General features: G+C 38.1%; 1 protein-coding gene across 1 annotated transcript; it reads right to left on the bottom strand.

The window, feature by feature from the left end:
* Positions 1 to 771: 771 nt before the first annotated feature.
* On the bottom strand, positions 772 to 19,174 carry LOC103472936 (uncharacterized). The gene is made up of 19 exons (XM_081612864.1): positions 18,822 to 19,174; positions 17,450 to 17,641; positions 16,497 to 16,745; positions 15,441 to 15,800; positions 14,593 to 14,916; positions 13,818 to 13,919; positions 13,668 to 13,696; positions 13,555 to 13,562; positions 12,051 to 12,064; positions 10,628 to 10,875; positions 9,156 to 9,599; positions 8,914 to 9,045; positions 8,080 to 8,196; positions 7,740 to 7,971; positions 6,766 to 6,914; positions 6,391 to 6,535; positions 5,114 to 5,630; positions 4,828 to 4,963; positions 772 to 3,120 (listed from the first exon to the last, which is right to left on the bottom strand). The coding sequence occupies exons 1-19, from the start codon at positions 18,880 to 18,882 to the stop codon at positions 3,061 to 3,063; spliced, it is 3,519 nt and encodes a 1,172-aa protein (XP_081468990.1). The 5' UTR covers positions 18,883 to 19,174; the 3' UTR covers positions 772 to 3,060.

The following is a 19,174-nucleotide window of genomic DNA, read 5'->3' as shown; positions in this document are numbered from 1 at the left end:
AAAATCATGAAGCCCATTTGGTGCTAAATAATTATTTAAAGTTCATCTCTGAAGGGCTCAAAATATCCAAAATGAAGGTTTTAGAGTCTAATTGAAATGTTCTGTTAGACTAAACTGAACATTTCTGCGTTCTAAAATATCAGTGAATTACAGCAATTCTTCAAAGCAGAGCAAGTTAAAATTCCTCCAGACATATTTTGAATTAATGAGTTATAACATTTAATTTCCCGTTTGGATCAATAAAGTATTTTTCAATTTGAATAAAAAAAACTCATTACCAGTTATGGGCTGCACAGTGGCGCAGATGGTAGAGCTGTTGCCTTGCAGCAAGAAGGTTCTGGGTTTGATTCCCAGCCCCGGTCTTTCTGCATGTTCTCCCTGTGCATGGTGGGTTTTCTCCAGGTACTCTGGTTTCCTCCCACTGTCCAAAAACATGACTGTCAGGTTAAATGGCCTCTCCAAGTTGCCCCTAGGTGTGAGTGTGTGTGTGCATGGTTGTGTGTCTCTGTGTTGCCCTGCGACAGACTGGCGACCTGTCCAGGGTGACCCCGCCTCTCGCCCAGTAGACTGATATAATCTTAAGTTTTCAAAGTAGAAACATTGAAATGGGACAAAAAATGGGAAAAACAGCAGAAATCCACCACAGGGGTGAATATTTACATTTCCATTATTTAAGATGCTCCATCACTAATCAATTTGTAAATTTTCTTCAAACACCTCAATTGATTAATAAAATCTACCACACATTATTTAAGAATGAAAGACACAAAGTGTTTTATAGCATTTTTTATTATTTATCTTCATATCAAAGTAAAAAAAAGGAAAATATTTCACAGTGAATGAAAGAAAATTCCTCTGGACAGATGGAGAGTCTGTAGCAGAAACACTACGGTTCACATCTTCATCCTGACACTCTGAGAAGAGCTTTTACCCCCAAAAGGAGAAATTCACCTGCAAGGTGAAATCTAGTCAATAAAGAAAAAAAAAACAAGAATTACTGGGATAAAAACCCTGAAGACATTCAAACCCACCAGCAGACGCACAACAGCAGATCCAAAAATGACACTTTATTCATCGGGTTCTGAAAATGAAAATGCAAAAGTTTCAAAAATATTCCAGGGATAAAACAAAAACAAACACACAAACCAGAAAGTTCAGGTCTTTCAGCAGGACAGAATAAAAACACTTAAATATAAACAATAAAGGGATTTCTGATGATGGGGAAGAAATGTTTAACGTTTGGTAAAATAACAGTAATTAATATTTTTATTCCATCTGAGATCTTTAATAATCATTTAAGCTTCATTTAGATAAATAAACCATCATTTAGTGTCTGTATGAAATCTAAAATGTGATTTCTGCTGCCTTCCTTCAGCAAATGAATGTTTTCAAACTGTTTCTCTGTTTGAACTGCTGGATAAAAAAAATCCTGCATTTTGTATTAATGTGGCTGAAGAAGGTTTTTATTTTAAGCCCCCAAAAAGAAACTGATCCTCTGGAGATTTAACGTCTAATTTCTAATTTGCATAGAGATAAAGGATCATGAGGGATCAACATAATAGGTAAATTACTTTCCATCTGTTAACCAGATTTTAAGGAATATTTAATGCAAAGCATCCAGGAATAATTATTTTCTTACATTTAGTGTGAAAACATTCAGCTGCAAACATCCGTCAGCAGGTGGCAGTGTTGGCTACTTTTATGCTCTGAGTATCGGGGGCAGAAGGGAAAAGTACCACAAGTACCACGTTGTGTTCGGGTCATTGTTGATAGAAACAAAAGTCTACATTACCCAGAAAACATTTTATACATTTTTAGATTAAACCCAAAAATTTTCTTGAAAAACTTTGGAAATGTCTGAAAATTTCCCAAAAAACAAAGAAATCAGATTAATCTGAGATTAATCCCAGACATTTTCAAGTTTATTTCTAGAAAATTACTGGGTTTCAAAAGAAAAAGTCAGAAATTTTTAGATGAATCTCAGAAATTTTCTAGAAAAAAAAAAAAACACGAGAAAATTTTCCTAGAAAATTTCCCACATCTAAAGTTTTCGACTTTTGAAACTCCAAAAGTCCATTTCCAAGTTTTTTCTAGAAATTAGAGATTCATCTCAAGATTCCAGATTTTTTTCTGGAAAATTTTAAACTTTTCAAACTCAGAAATGTCTTGTTTTCCCCAGAAAATGTCTGAGATTGATCTCAAACTTTCTGAGTTTTTTGGCAAAAATATACTCCTTTTTCAATCTGCCTGATGCATCATCATCTCAGACAAGACATAAAAACAAGCTGAAAAAACAATTTGACAATATCCCTTCCTGTTAGTAAATACATTTTATTAATCAGATGCTTCCACAGACTGTTTTACATCAATAAACCTGATTTTTTTAATGTGCTTCAACGTATTTTTAAAAGAAGAACCAACAGAGGGAGAAAAAAGTCTGAAATCTACAGCAATTTAAAAATGTAAATGAAATATTTGATGAAAAAAGTTGAAATCTGATTGTTTTGGCCATCTTTCTGGAAGCCGTTTATGTGGCAAAATCTGCTTTCATGAGCCGAAAGGAAAGGAAAAAATGAAACTGTAGCGTATTTCTGCTGCCGTGTCAAACATCTGACCAATCACCTCGCAGTTTGTCGCCTCCAGCAGCACAAACAGGAAATCAGGAAAATGAAAATCAGAAATCCTTTTTATACAAACCCAAACCCGCCTGCTGAGGAAAATCAGAGTTGATGTAGAAAATGTAAACAGACGAGCTGCTCTGTGAACTGAGCTCCTTCCAGGAGGAAAACTCAACATGTCCGACCGTTCAGCTCACATCCTCGTCCTCCTCTTCATCACCGTCAGATGAAGAGTTCCTACCTGCAGAAACTGAAACTCGCATCATAAAATCCTCTCCACCAAAGTGTCAGCTGGTCTGCAGTGAAAACCAATCAGAGAGCGCCCCCTGCTGGCAGAAAACAGAGACTGCACCCTGATCATCATCCAGCTCCAGCTCCCCAGGGTCAGCAGAGGTCATCCCATTTTCAGGAGAGCCGATGGAAAATCGACGTGTTCCTGTTTTCACTCCGAGTCCGACAGGACGATGATCTCATCTGGGTCGCACTGAGTGGCAACGTTAACCTGAAAACAGAAAAAAGATTTATAATAAACAGATTGAGAAGGTGATGAAAGATGAAAACACGCCCCGTTTTTAAACAGAAAATCTGGAATTATTTACATTTGCTTTGTAGAAGAAAGAAAAACCAGGTTTGTTCCTTCGTTCTTTCTCTGATTTCATTTCAAATCTCACTGAAGTGTTGCTGTTAGAGCTGTGAGGTGTTCACTGACCTAAAAGAAAAAGGGTTTTTCCAGCTCCTAACCATTTGATCCCAGACTGCAGGTTTACAAACCGATTATTCGATACTTCTCTACTTTTGTCTCTTTTTGTTCACTTTAAATTGTAAAAACTGAAACACTAAGACCTGAATCTATAAAATCAAAGCTACAACCTTCATTTTTAGGGATGAGGAATTTGAAATAAAAGCAGGAATCTATAAACCTTCCAGTAAAATACAGTCATTTTATTGCTTTCTATTGAAAATATTTGCCGTTTTCTCTCTTATAACATGAGACAAGAACATTTAAGAATGGGAGCAAATTTATCTGAATTGGGTCAAATGAAGAATTAGAGCAGAAATGGAGACAAACAAACATCTAAAGCTGTAAAAATAATTTGATAAATATGATTTGATTGAATGTTTTAATCTGAGAAACTCCAGCATGTGTCAGTGAAACAGACAAAGATGCAGCTCAGGCTGATCCCCGTCTACAGACTATTAGCCGTCATCGGGGGTAAATTTGGCAGCTATTGCCTCCTTCAGTGACTCTGCAGAATCAGCAGCTGTTTATCAGCAGCAACACAAACACAGTCTGGGTCGATAAGATGATTCTGGGAGGTTCTGGACTCAGATGGTGGTTTCTCTTTTATCAGCAGAGCCAAACATGAAGGCAGTGAAGCTGGAAGACAGACAGACAGACAGACAGACAGACAGACAGACAGACAGACAGAGTCCTGGACAGTTTTCACATCTACAGTTTCTCCAGTGGTTCTGCTTCAAGTGAACCAGAACCGATCTAGTCTGTTTACTGGTCCAGAAGAACCAGATGTAAATATAAACACAGATGCTGCGATGATCTAAACCAATAAAACACAGAGAATATAATCCTGTTACTATTTCAGGCACTGAGAGGATTTTAAAAATATGTCTTAAAGGTTGCATGGAGTTTTACGCTTTAAGAAAGAGACGTGCAGCCTTTGCTTACGCTATCGCGTCCCACAATGCAACACGGCTACAGGAAGCCGTTTGACTCAAGCTGGAAGGAAACACCTGGCAGCTGAGTCGGATCACGTTTAAACGTAAACCAAACGCTCTGGAGTTCGACTGGTACCAGAAAGAGACGACGACCTCCAAACGGTCCAGACTAGAGCTGGACGATTCGGCTGGAAAACGTATCACCATGTAAACATTTTGTATCAGCTGATATCAATAATTACTGATCAGTTTTTTGCTTTAAATACTGTGAAACTGGCAGCGTGACTTTTCCTGTTTAGTCCAGTTTTCATGCCTTGTTCCTCTGATTTCAGCTCAAATCAAAACCAATAAAAATATGATGAATACAATTATTTTTGACAGATTTTCTTAAATATACTTTATTAAAAGTAATAAATAAAAAATATCTCCCGACTCAGTGAGTTACTGTGTAAAATAATCATGATTTCTACATTGACCAGGCTCTATGTGAGTATTTGTTTTCCTGTTTTTTTCATTTTGTCGGCCGTTTCTGCACCTTGTTCTTCTTGGGCGGCGGCGTCGACTGAACGCTGACCGTCGGGTTCTTGGCGGGAGAGTCGAATGCAGACGATTCCTCCTTCAGTGGAGAACTGCAGCAAATGACGCCCATGTCCAGAGGGATGTCTGCATCGCTGAGGAGGAGGAGGATGAGGATGAAGAACAAAACATAGAGAATCAGAAAACAAAGTGTCGATCAAGTTATGGAACATTTTCCTGACAGTTTATTCTGAAAGTTTCCAAAGATTTAAATATTTCTGGTCCATCTTCATCCTGCGTCCTACCTGTCGTAACTCATCTTCTGCTTTGTGCTTCTGGAGTTTGATGACATCATTTCCTCCCTCTTCCTCTTCTGGCTCCTCGTGGTTCTCGGGCCGGGGACCGGAGACGTGCCGTTGGTCGTCTGCGTGTCGCTTTGTTCCACTGTGACGGTTTTTTGCTCCGGCGAAGGATTCCCATTGGTTACTGCTGCTGCAGGGGATGATGGGAGATCTGTGGGGTCATCCTTTACAGGAACGCCTGACGCCTGATTGGACGAGTCTTCAGACTGCTGCAGAGCCGCTGGGCTCCCATTGGACGACGGCTGCTGTTCGTCGGTCTGCATGGACTCTGATTGGCTGGGGCTGTCTCTGAGCGACTGGACGTCGGACATCGGGGAGATCTGAGTTTCATCGGACGTCAGATCGTCTTCATCCTTTGCGCTTCCTGTCTCGTCTAAGGTTTGATCCTCCTTGTTGTCAGCGTCGTCGCCGGCTTCGTTTGCCTCGTTATCGTTGTCTTCCTCATTATCATCATCATCCTCTACAGAGAGAAGAGTTTTAAAGAGATTAAAGGGAACCTCACTAAATCATTCTGTGATGTATTTCGAACCCCTTTCAGAATGAACTGTTTTTTAATCCAATGGCTGAAAACAGATAAACATTTAGTTCAGAGTTCTGCTGATATGCTGCAAGTAAAAAAGATATTGAACAAGATATTCATCTTCTACATGGATCTATGATCTCCAACTATGTTTTAGAAATCCACAAAAATTCCCTTTTCTACATGTTACAGTAAAAAATGGGGAAGTGTAACAGCAACGCTGCTGTTTAATGAGTAGCTTAGAGAAAAACTTGAATCAAAAACAAGGGAATTAATGGAAACTGAAAAAGAAAAACAAAGATAGAACCTCACTGTGAAAATATGAATCAATTTGCCTCAAGAAACAATCTGTTCCTAAAGTTGACAGAATTAATAACCGATCTAGAACCTTCATGCAGATTCCTGCAGGATGAAAACTTCAACCTGTGGACTGGATGCTTACAGAGGTTCAAATAATCAAATCAATCTTTCATGACGAAAAAAAGTTTGATTCAGTGCAAAATGATTCATCTTAAGTCAAAATGATGCTTTGAAAAGAACGAATTAAAAAGTGAAATTGCCCATGACATCATGCATGTTTGTGGATTTACTGATACTAAATATGTCTTATTGTCTCTTCATGCAGGAAAACGTGCATCAGGTCATTACAGATCTAATCTAAAGCTCCAGGTGTGAAATCAGAATAAAGTTTGACTCTGACCTGCTCCGTGCTGCTGAGTGCTGGCCTCGATCTCGTCCTCTATGTCCGGGTCTGACGATTCATCCTCATCCTCCTCTTCATCCTCCTCATCCTGAGCCACACCGTTTGTCTGCTTGGTCTTTGATTTCTCTCCTACTTTTTCATTCTACAAATAGAGTAGATTCAGTTTTCTGCTGGATTTAAATTTGTTTTTGAACTAGTTCATGTTTTTCTATCTTTTTGTGACGTCATCTAATCCATCATCAGACAAAAACAAACACTACTCTTGATTTTAGAGTTATTACAGCAGCTTTGTCATAAATTCAAACTTTATGACGTTTGTTCCAATTAAAAAGGCCCAAACTAATTTGTAGATGTTCATGTTTCCTCCTTCACCTCCTTGTCCATCCTGAGCTTCTCCTTATCCTCTGTGTCCTGTTGCACGGCGTATTTATTGATGACTTCCTCCAGACGGGATAAAGCAACGATCCTGTTGGTGCGCAGCTTCTTCAACAGAGACGAGTCCATCAGAGCCGGGTCGGTCGCTACGGAGGGAGAGAGAGGGAAGAAAGAGATGATGAAGGGGAAAGCAAAACAGCAACAATAATACAAATAATAATACAAATGCTTTCATTAGAGGAAGCTGCATGTAGCTACCTCATGCTGGTAGCTGGATGAGCAGTAGCTGCATCCAGGGGTCATTTTTCGTTTTGCACATAGAGTCACTGGATTTCATATATTGTGCAATCAGTTCAAGAGTATCGTGACATAAAAGTGTCAGCATGACTCTTATTGCTGTCACTCTGCTCACTTGTTGCAACACAAGTCTGAGATAGAATCATTTCAGTTGAGGAAGTCGGATAAAGATTAAAATTCTCCTGCAGAACCTGCATTTGACCAAAGTATTTATAAATCAAATAAGTAGAAAATCATCTGAAAATATAAGAAAATTTAATCTTTGATGGATTAATTAGCTTTGAATCAAAACTGTTCAATCAGAGAAAAACTTTTTCTTTTGTTGGTATTTCATTATTTGCCGGTTGAGATGATTTTCCAAATGATTTAGACATTCAGTGAACTCCTGCTGTAAGGGTTAATAATTATATCAGATCCTTTTATCGTGGACATAAATATTCCAAGTGATTCCTCACAGACAAATAATTTGCTCTGACATCGCACTAATAACACAACCCTAATTCTGAAACAGCCACTGTTGCTAATTAAGGGATTTCTGGCCATAACTGTGACTCATTTCTTCATGGAAATCGTGATTTAAACTCAGTTTCTCTCCGTTGTGCTGATATGAAAAAGAAACACCAACGCTGCTGCTTCTTCTTCTTCTGCTCTATCAGACATCAGGATTAACTCACCAGGCTTGTAGGTGTCTGTGAGGCGCGAGCCGAAGTTGTAGACCAGGTCCAGGTGGCGCCGCTCCTGCACGCGTTTCCCCGTCTCCGTGAACGCCTCGCGGGCGACCTCTTCCCGCTGCTCCGCGGTCAGACAAAGGCCGTGGCGCTTGTTTGCTCGCACCACCTGATGCAGGATGTCTGAGTAATTTGGAGGGCCGTTGTGGGTCCCTGGGCTGTTGATGAAGCGCTCAATCTGTGCAGAACAAACAGGACCGTTACTAATGGAACTGGGATTATAATCCAGGGTATCAGTGAGGTTCTGTAGGATTTCTACTGGATGAAATGATTTCAGTCAGCTCACCCTCTTGTTGATTTCTGGGTAGCGGGTTCCAGCGTATCTGATCCTCTGTTCGATCACTCGGCCTGTTAGCGAGCTGCAGCCCTTCAGTTCACACAGCTTTTCATAAATCTTCATCATCTGCAGGAGAAACAAAGATGTAGTTAGATGATTTAAAACACCTGCTTAAGGTTCAGACAAACCAAACCCAGTTTTTTGGCCCAGATGCGACTCGTCACGGCAGTCTGACGGCCCAGTTATAAACTTTTCAGCCCCCAAAGAAAAATCCTATTTGTGCCACTTCTGATTGTTTTTATGTCACTGATGTGAGACAAACTTCTGCACCAGAAGAATCCAGACAATCTGGACGTAAACAATGGCTGAAAATTATGATCACAAACTTATGAAAGAAGTTTGTTTTACTATCAGGCCACTCTTGGTTCTGACTGCACATTCAAGTTACAGTAAATGCTCCACGAAAAGCTGCTGCTATTAGTTGGGCTTCATGTTTATTAGATTCCTTTGTCTTGTTATGATCTTGTGACGATACTGTTGGCTCTCATTGCTCAACAACTTTCAAATCAATCCATAAACAACTCCATACACTGTTGCTTCCATAAACAATGAGCTGGTGTGATGTAAACATGTTTTTTACATCACACCAGCTCTGCTCATGCGGGTCGCTTTAAAACCGTTCACACAGAAGCCAGATTCCAGATTGTGGTTGGATTTAATTAGCAGTATGAACGGCCATACAAAAAAAATCTGACTTTAGCGAAACACTGGAACTGAGCATCAGGATCTGCTGTGTGACTGTGGCAGGTCCTGATGAGTGAATCTATCTAAATGTCTGCAGACCTTCCGTTTGAGTTTGTGCTCCTGGATGTAGGTGGAGTCCTCCGTCTCCATGTCGTCTAAGCTGAGCTCCACCTGCTGCAGACGGTAGATCTCATCGTTGTAGAGCTTCAGCAGGTTTTCCAGGTACGCAATCTGAAATTCAAAACACACACAAAAACAATCCTTTTTGTTTTCATTCTTTTTATTCATTTTTCTGAAATAAAAAGTTACTTCATGCAGCCATGTTTAGGAGCAGATCTAACCTGTTTCCTTAGCGCCCTCCTGGCTTTCCTCTCAGCTTCTGGGTTTTCCTCTCTGGTTTCTCCCGGCTCTCCTGAGGTGGAAGGCTGCTCCTCTTCCTCTGACTGAACTCCATCTTCCTCCTCCCCCGTCCTGCCTTTCCTCTTGTCTTTGCTTTTGAGCGATGCAGAGGTAGACTGGTAACATCCTGACTCAGAAGCAGAGGGCTCCGCCTTGCTGAGGGTCTGCCTCTTCTTCACAGAGTGCTGCTTCAGCACGGTGCACAGTTCGTTAATGTAGACAAATGTTTTGCCGACGTTGCCCTGAGCTTGAGTCAGACATTGACCCAGAGCGTTCCTGAACTCCACGGAGCAGAGGTAGTCCGGACAGGCCTTGCTGTGTTTGGTTTGGAGGAAGGTCAGGACCTCTGGGCAGTCGTTGGTGTGAGGAGTGCAGTGCTGCACAAACTGGAGCAAACAGGAGAACTTTAATTAAAGAAATGTTTAAAATTCAATAAATTCAAACTCATTTTCACTTTGGGCCTCATCAAGATCATGAATTTCCTTAAAGAGACGATGGTGGGAAAAAAATATTAATAAAACTATTAAAACATTTAAAATATTCTCTGTATTCAATGAGTACTTCCTAAACTGAGTTATATGTAACATTTTTTCACATTAATGTATTTTGGCATCAATGTAAAAAACTGATTTGATTTGACTAATACAACTGTCATCTTGAATTTCTAGACATAATGGTCACATAAAGCTATGGTTGGCCAGAAAAAAGAATCACCAGTAATATTATTTTTCTATTTTTTTTTTTGTTTAATGTGAAGTCATTAAAGAAACTACAAGTAATGTGTTTTTTTTTCTAAAACATCAGATGTAGCAGGAAGCAGCTCCTTCAGTCAATCGTGTCGTTGAGATGAAAATAATGAGTTTGTTAGGAATTGACTTAAAGCTGAATTTTGTTTATCACGAATAAATAATCACTGCAACATCTTTGCATCCTGGATGTTGTCCTAATATCCTGCAGGCCAAATATGGAAAGTACTATTTAATTTACAGGAAGTCCAACCAGACAGATGAGGTGAGACGAAGTCAGTTTTTGTTTGCATTCACAGTAAAAACCATGTGAAACTAACATGCACACATTCTTGCAGAAACAGCTTTACAAACAATGAAACTCTTTACACACACAATTATATATTAACATGTTAAATAGTGATGTCTTATTAAAGAGTCGGTTAGAAAAACAAACAGCTTGAAGACTTTTGCTCCAAACTGCTGGCCCACCAGAACCTCTTACTAAAAACTTGACCTCATAATACAAACACCTTCCTCTAATGAATTCTGTTATTCTTTTTTAATATTTACAAGCGTAGTTCAGAGGCAGCTGTTCTATTTTTGTTATGCGCCTGTATGATGACAATAAAGAAAAAATTAAACCTCCATGGTGAATAAAAACTTAAGTATTTTAACGTTTTTCTCACCTCGTCGAACAGCTTCTGGTTCTCCACCTGCAGAGCTTTTGTACTCTTCTTCGCTGAGCTGAAAGGTGACTGCGCGATGTGGGTCTGTACCAGATGCTGATTTGTAGGTGGTGACACATTTCTGGCCCGATGCTCAGATGATGAAGGTTGAGGTCGCTGCTCTACGTCATGATCATCGTCATCATCAAGGACTATGATCTTATCGGCCATGGAGGCGGGAGCCACCGCCATCGAAGTACTGAATGGTTCTGCATCCAGGAAATGAAAGAGCCAGAAATGTATCAATGCAACAGTAAATGCAAGATGCCAAGCAAGCATCATATTATTGAATTCAATAATAACAGTCTGAAAATAGCTTTCTGAGATGGTGGACATATAACCTCCGTAATTAGGAAAAGATAACAATGATGGGACAGATTGTCCATCCTAGAGTGTAATTATTTCAGATTGTGAGTAATGAACTAAACAGAGTTTTGTAAATAGAGTTCATATGGTCAATTATTAAACAAAATCTTTAAGAACTCACATTACTAAATAACTCAATGAGAGAAAAAAACCCCCATAAAATCTTAAAATGTTATAGTTTAAAGGCAGACTATTCTGTGCTGCTTTATTGTATAACTGTTTTGGGTCATTTAAATAACATTTAAACTGACCATACAAAGGCAGATAATTCATGACAGATCTGTTGTTACACATTATAAAGCATCATCTAAGAGCTTATTGAAAGAAATCTAAATTTTGTGCCATATTTTTTTAGTTTCCAGTGCAGATTGAGACACATAATCCCTAGCATTTAAGCTCTTAAGACAAAAATGTGATTTTGTTACTGAATTTCTTAATTTGGACAAAAATAGACACAAAAAAATCTGTATACTTTGTAATTCCATTTTTTCCGACTGGATTTAAACTACCAACTCTATGAAGAAACATGCAGCCTGGTTGGTGCATCTCCTAAAATATTTATTTCATCAAAACAGCAGCAAAAAGAATTTAAACAAAAATATTGTCTTAGCTCAAATAAGTACAGGAAGTTAAAAAGAGTAAATATAATAGATTGATGTAAAACAAGATACATCTTGTGTGAATCTCTAAGCAGTTTCAATTTCAACAATGTGCAAATTCAATGTGCTGCAGAACATTTTTGTTTGTTTTTATGGAGACATCAAAAGTTAATTTGATTATGGAGATTTAAAAAAGGTTTATATAGCTGTTTACTCTGGGAGCTATAACTAATTCTGCATTTCTGTCAGAACGACAGTAAGGTCAATAATAATAATAATAACCCCAGAGACTTACAGATACAATAAGAAACAGAAACTTTGCTAAAAAGTGAAACTGGTGGAAGACTTAAAGACAACCTTTAATTATATAAAATGTACCGCTGATAAAGTTCGTTTGGGACACATTATAATGTACTCACCTGTTATTTGGGAGCTGTTTGAGATGACGATAAACGCAGAAACCGCTTCCCAGCATAGAATAAAAAGCTCCTAGTTAGCTCATATTAGCATTAGCAGCTAGTTAGCATTTTAACATACTCTGGCATAGAGGCGGTACTAAACTACAAAAACCGTGTTGATATTTGTGAATTGTAGAGTTAACTAATAAAATAAATACACAATATAATATTTAAATCCCATCAGAATTGCTACACTTACACACACTACTTGTAAACTTGGCTATGTTGTCAAGTCGAGACCCGCTAAACTACGGCAAACATCCAAGGCTCTGATTGGTGGATACATCAAACACAATGAGTAAAATAGCCCGTTATTGGACGGATGAGTAGAAGGGGTTGTTATTCTGAGTTCTATTTGGGGGTTCATTTCGCTCTAAACGTGCTTTACTGACACCTGCTGGAGAATATAAGGAACAGCACACCAGCTGGTAAAAGTAAATTAACTATATTTCGGCTAAGAAAAGTTTTAATTCAGAACCAAAAATATCCAATTTACTTTTTAGCGTTGTTTTTGATGTTTCATATCTTCTTAAAGGATTTTTCTGTTGATTGGAAGTCAAATGAGTCACTTTTAGTCACTTTAACACGCAAAAACCTGTAGCGTTTGAGAAATTTTAGATTTTTATTTTATCTGAACATTGGTGTCTTAAATGTTTCCCATTTTACCATACTTGTTCTATGTAGAATGATGGATTTGTAATATACCTCTATACCTCATTATTTGCAGAATGACAAGTTTTTCATTTTATATTTGAAATTTCTCTTTGTTTAAAACATGATTGTCATTGTGTCTCAAATAAAATGTTGCAAATTCATGACAACATTATCATACACTTTTTCTGCATTTAATCTTAAAAGGCTCAACCATGAAAGACTGGAAATTAGACAAGTGGTTGTTTCAAAAAACTTTTATTTCAGAGAAAATGCAGAATTCAAAAACAGCAAAAGTTTCCCTGAATTAAAATGATGAACTCTGTTTGTACAGTATTCTTCATATTTCTTCAATCACATCATGATGCTGCACTCAGCCGGTCAGAGCGTCAGTAAGGACCAATAAATTCAACATTATGTTATAAACTGAAGATAACCTTCAGTGAGTGGCCTTAAATTCACTAAATAAAGCTGAAAACATCAATCTAAATTATATTTTTTCCTTTGTGGCCAATTTCCAGTGTTTGTAACAAACTCAAAAAATAAAGGAGCAATTTTGCCAAATATATACATTTCAGTACAAATGTTAAAATATGAGGAATTTCCTCATTTCCCCTCACACAGGAAATTCTTACCACAAAACATTAGAAATATACAAGCATTAAATTCTGCACAGATGAAACACCAGACTGCAGGTTGTGAAAAAGTGAAAGAGAATCTGCATGAAGACGTGGAGCTGCTGCTAAAATCCCATCAAAGGGATGAAAAGTTTCACCAGTTTAACAAATTTCTAGTCGACTTCAGTCATCTTTACTTTGCTTTCTGTATGGAGAAGAAAAAACATGGTCACACCATGTAGCATAAAAAAGATGCACAGGCATATGGAAAAAAATATATTTTATAAAAACATGTTTTAAATTTTATTACCTTATCTTCTCCATCAGCTTTATTTGACCCTAAAAGCACAAAAAGAAAACATTAAAATAACCAAAGATTCAGAAAATGTAAATTAAGACCAAATAAAAAAAGTAAAACTGCTTTTTATTTTATTCAAGTAGCAGAAAACTGTTTTCCTACCGGATCCAGTAAAACTCCATGACACAAACTTGATGAGTCCGTAGAGAACCAGCGCCACGCCGACCATCGCCATGGAGTCCTCGATGGAGGGGCTGCTGAACCCTGAGAAGAAGAAAAACACAACATTTATTTAAATCCAAACTGATTTTAATGTTAATTAAGTTTATAAACAGTTTTATTTACTTAGAGACTTGTCTAATTTAGCTATAATGCAACTGATAATTACAATAGTGAATGTTAGTAGTTAGTAGTAATATTTAATAAACTGTTCTCTGTTCCCAAAACCAAACAAAAGACCTCAAACTATGAAGCCAAAGAGAAAAAGTGTGTATAAATTAGAAAGAATCACCTTTAACTCTGAATCGATTGATTCTATCAGTTTCTAAAGAGATTTTCAGCCTTTTTTTAAAATAAGTTTTTAGTTTATTGATATTTTCAGTCATGTTGCACAATAACTATTTTTATCTGATCAAATAGTTCAGCACTGCAAGAACACAAAGTACATTTGGTCGAGTTTCTAGTGGACATAAAACAAGTTGAAATAAAACAAACTAACTTACATGGAAAAATGTCTTGTTATAAGTGAAATAATCTGCCAATGAAGCTCCTACTTTTTATCAATATTATGGAATTATTGTCATAAAACAAGCTCATATTTCTTGCTAAAAAGTTATTTGTTTCATTTAAAGTGTGCTAAGATATTTGCACTAGAAGTTGGACAAAAATACTTGGTAAGATGTTTTATTTTAATGTAGGTGTTTCTATAAGTTTTTACCGATAACGTTGAGGGTCACGCTGGCCTGTCGAGTTCCTCCTGCGTGAACCGCCACACAGGTGACCTCTCCTCCTCGGCCCAGGTCCAGTTTGGACGTGTCCAGATCCAGCCGGCTGCTCTGGCTGAAGGTGCCGTCCCAGGCCTGCCGGTGTCCCGACATCCTGCCTGATCCCAGAGATCTGGACTTCCCGTCGGCTCCTTTAAACTCCCAGCTCAGCTCCAGAGGGAGGGGAGCGAAACCCGAAGCTTCACACTGGAGGTTCAGGGTTTGACCCGGAACAGCGAGGGGCAGCGGGGAAGGATGGATGGAGAGAGACGGAGGCTCTGGGAGGAGAGGAGAGGAAAGAGGGGGGAGTTATTTAAATGTTTTAAGAATATTTCAGTTAATTAATCATCAATTAACTAAAAAAAATAATCACATCATATTCTAGCACTGTGTGATTAATCATAATTAATCACTTTCCTTAACTTTGAAAGTTTAAAACGTAAAAATAAAAGTTTTCAAAAAATGTAAGAAAATCTTAAATTTTTGCCAAAAAAACATGGAAATTTCTGATTCTGAAAAATAAAAAATTTGCAAGAAAAACATCTGAAAATTTTAGATTAATCTCAGAAATTTTCTTTAAAAAAAGGCCCTAATACGCTGTGGCATGTTTGTGACTCTGCATTGTTGAGCAGAGTACAGGACCGTGTAACATGTTGTTTTTAACTAGGTGACCCTCTGTGGGCTTTTAGGTCAAAATGCAATTAATCTGCATTATGTAACATTAACTCATTAAACTTTTCAGATTAATCACATTAATGTTAACAGGTCTAATCTCTACTCATTGTCCAGGTGTTTCCCTCACCTACGATCTCCAGCTCCATCGCCACCTGAGCCAGCAGGTAGGGCAGGTAAATGGTGCAGATGTACGTCCCAGAGTGTCGGACTTTGGCCTCCTCCAGAACCAGGGAGGCGTTTCCTCTCTCATGCAGAGCCTCAAAGTCCAGAAACGCTCCAGTCTCATGAGTATCAGCCAGGCGGTCCAACTTCCCGTCGTAAGCCAGAACCAGCCGGCCGTCCCCTCTGGTCTGGTAGCGCCACTCCACCGCAAAACCCGACGCAGACAGAGGAGTGGACGGGTCGACCCAGAAGCTGCAGTCCAGAGTGACCGGTTCCCCGAGTCTGGACTTGGCTGACATGGTTCTGCTGGTGATGCTCAGGATGACTGAGGAAACAAGAAGCTCAAATGAATCAGAACTAAGTTGTGAACCATTAATTCTTGCATAATGATGAGAGGGGAATGTGGCCACAGGGGGAATTTATTATTTATTTTTTATTTAACTGTTTGTTGCAAGTTTATTTTTTAAAAATGGGACATTACATATTAATTAACAATTACATGCAAATACATGAGAACATAGTCAAGTGGCTAATTTCCATCTTTGGTCCCATTGGCAGATTGACATGATGTTTAATAAGGATAAGAAAAAGCTGCTTCAGACGACAGCACAAACACTTCATAATGGAGAAAAAAGGATAATTAAACAGTCGTTTACAAATTGTAGTCTATAGTAATTCAATAATATTCACTTTAAGTTGATAAATAAGTTGAATAAAGTTAGCATAAAGGTGCTAAAAATAGTTGTATACAGTTAAGCTATGCAAAACTAAACAAGCTAATTGTGTGACTGGAAAAATTAGCCCATATTCTATTGCACATTTTTTACATGCTAAGCAGATCCATGTGTTTTGTTTGGGTAAATAAATAGTTTTGTTATTGAAGTTTTTACCTACTGCTGGTTATAATCTAAAACTGCAGTGTATTTAGATAATATCACCATTTTACTGTTCCCCCTTCTACAGTTGTTTCCCCCCTAAGAATAAAAACCTAGACGTCCCTGGTGAGGAGGAAACTCGTTACCGTCGTGTTCTTTAGTTCCTGTTGCAGCTCTGGAGATGGTGGAGACGCCGAGCTGCTGGTTCAGGCCCTGGAAGGAGGATGAGAACCAGTCGGCCTGCAGGTAGACGGGGCTGAGGGCCGACTCTGTCAGGGAGGCGACCCATTTGAGGCTGGACGGCTGCGGCAGGAACGGGTTGATCTCACACTGCGGCTTCTGGATGGAGCCTCTGGGGGGGTTGAGAGAGGCGTGGCAGAGGTTGGCAGACGGGTCTGAGGGGAAAAGACTCAGGGTTAATGAAAAGGAACAGGAAATCTGCTCAGAACACTCTGGTTTGATCTCAGTGAGAAGATATTCTGTTTAGTTTTTGAAAACTAAATAAATAAATCGAAAATATTTCATTAGGATCCTTTTTGACAAGTGTAACTTATAGTACAGGATAATGGCAAAGTGGAACAAAACTGACATGATGTGGAATGAAATTTGTAATCAGAACCTCAGAAATGTTTTTCTTTGCAAAGCAACTCCATGATATAATCATTTGGATTTAGATCTGGGCTTTGACTAGGCTACATTAATATGCTTTAATGTAAACCATTTATTGTCGCTCTGGTTTCCTGCTAGAAAGCAAACATAAAACCTCCAACTCAAGTCTTTTCCAGTAATTAGCAGGTTTTCCTCTTGGATTTAGCAGAACAAACTTCAGATTTTTGCAGAAATATGGAGAATAAATATTAAATCAATGTTGCAGGCAGTGATGCTCAGGATGGTATGTAGCCATTTAATGACTCTCGGGAATAATTATAATCATGGAGAATAACAGCACATCTCTCAGAAATATATTAACCTTTCTCTAAGGTTTATGCAATTTTGTAATTTCAGAACATTTGTTATTTATGCACAAAACATAATCAGGGAGACAATGGAACCAAACAGACATTTGTTCTCAATAACTTTGGATTCATGTTGAACTGACCTGTTATAACATAAACTCTGCTGGGGTCGATGTCAGACGCATCACGCTGACTTCCTGTGACATCACTCTGTGTGTCGGTCCTGATGTGAAGCAGAGATTTCTCCTGTGTTGTGGCTCCTGTCAGTCCTCCTCCTCTGCCTGGTTTCTCCTGAACGAACCAGCACTCCATCACTGGACAGGAGCAGCTGCAGCCTTCACACAATTAGATTCAACAACGTTACTCTCAATGAGTTAAGACACTGTAAATATTAATCACCAAAAATATTCAGGAGTCTTCAAAAAGGGGGTCAATTTTATCAAAATCTTCATATTTAAATCAAGAAAAGAATGACTACACAAGAAAAAAAAAACTTTCGGATTGGCCTTTGGAGAGTTCATTGTAGATCTGATGTTGGCTTAAGATGGCTGCGGACATTAGATCAGCTCACAGTTCTGATGGAGTTCTGCCAGGTAGACTATGTAAATATTGACAAGTCAAGATGCTAAATGCTGAAATTAAGTCAAAAGAAGCACCAATAAAGGATTATTGGTGCATATAAACTTAAGCAACTCAGCTTTAAAAATACATATATATTTTATATCAAGGTCTTGAAAATGCAAATCTTTGTTTACATTTTATTAGTTGGTTGATAAATAAAATCTTTGGTAGACCAGTCAACCAGTCAATAGATGAACTGGAGATTAATAGCTGTTACAGGCAGTTCCTGGGGTAAAACTGTAATAAAATATATTGTCAGTTATAAATTTATCCCCAGCAATAAAAGCTGATCTTCAAAGAGAAAAGTAAAAGTGTAATTCTCTCCAGGCCAAAACCGTTTGATTTATTCCTTTCTGTTTTTACACTTTCCAAGTCCAGCTAGATTATCCTGCTTTTCCTGTTGAATATGTAATATAATATTTTATGTTTATTCTAATGTTTCTTTATAAATCTACAAAATAATTCTAATGACTTTAGAACAGATAAGGGGATATTTTTGGCACTAATAGACGCAGCTAACCAGACGTCATTCATAAGTACCCAATTTTACATATTAGTTACATTTAAAGCAAAAAAGCGAACTCCAGAGTAAGTCATTTTAGGTTTGTACAATTTTTGGGAGTGTTAGGCTTAATTCGGCAAACATATGGATCTTTGATATTAAACATTAATGCGTTGGTGCTTTTATTAATTTTGGGATGCTTTGCATTTCATGCAAACTGAGCGGTTCTGCATTACTTAGAATAAAGTGAAGTCAACCTAAGCTCGGTTTTTAATGGAATCAATATGTTTACCATGACATAGTGTCCAGTTACTGCATCCACAGACGTACTGACATGTTTCCTGAAATTCATCAGGTCAGTAAACCAGAAGAAAATACATTGTTTAGCTTACCTTGGATAAAGCCGATGAAGGCAATAATAGACAGTTTATAAATTGTAAAAAAGTCCGTCATGATTGACCCGTCTTTCTTTGCTCTCTGGTCTCCTTATTTACAACCAACACACGGAGAAAAGTACATTAAATGGCTGGTTTTCCCCCTGAAAACCCAGTAGCAGCATTTTTTACTTTCGCTTTCACTGCCAACGTCAGCTAGCTTCTAAGAAATGTTACATTATTAAAATGAATTGCTTACAATTAAAATTTAAACACGATTTATATAAAAAAAATAAGAGATTAAGAGAAAAATAAAATGCAGTAACACCAACTTTTAAGTTGATAATTCCATAATGACATGAAGTAGTTTT

The sequence above is a fragment of the Poecilia reticulata genome, chromosome 11 (assembly GCF_904066995.2).
Source record: "Poecilia reticulata chromosome 11, P_reticulata-male-v2, whole genome shotgun sequence".
Taxonomy (NCBI): Eukaryota; Metazoa; Chordata; class Actinopteri; order Cyprinodontiformes; family Poeciliidae; genus Poecilia; species Poecilia reticulata.
This window is presented reverse-complemented; position numbering and strand designations above follow the sequence as displayed.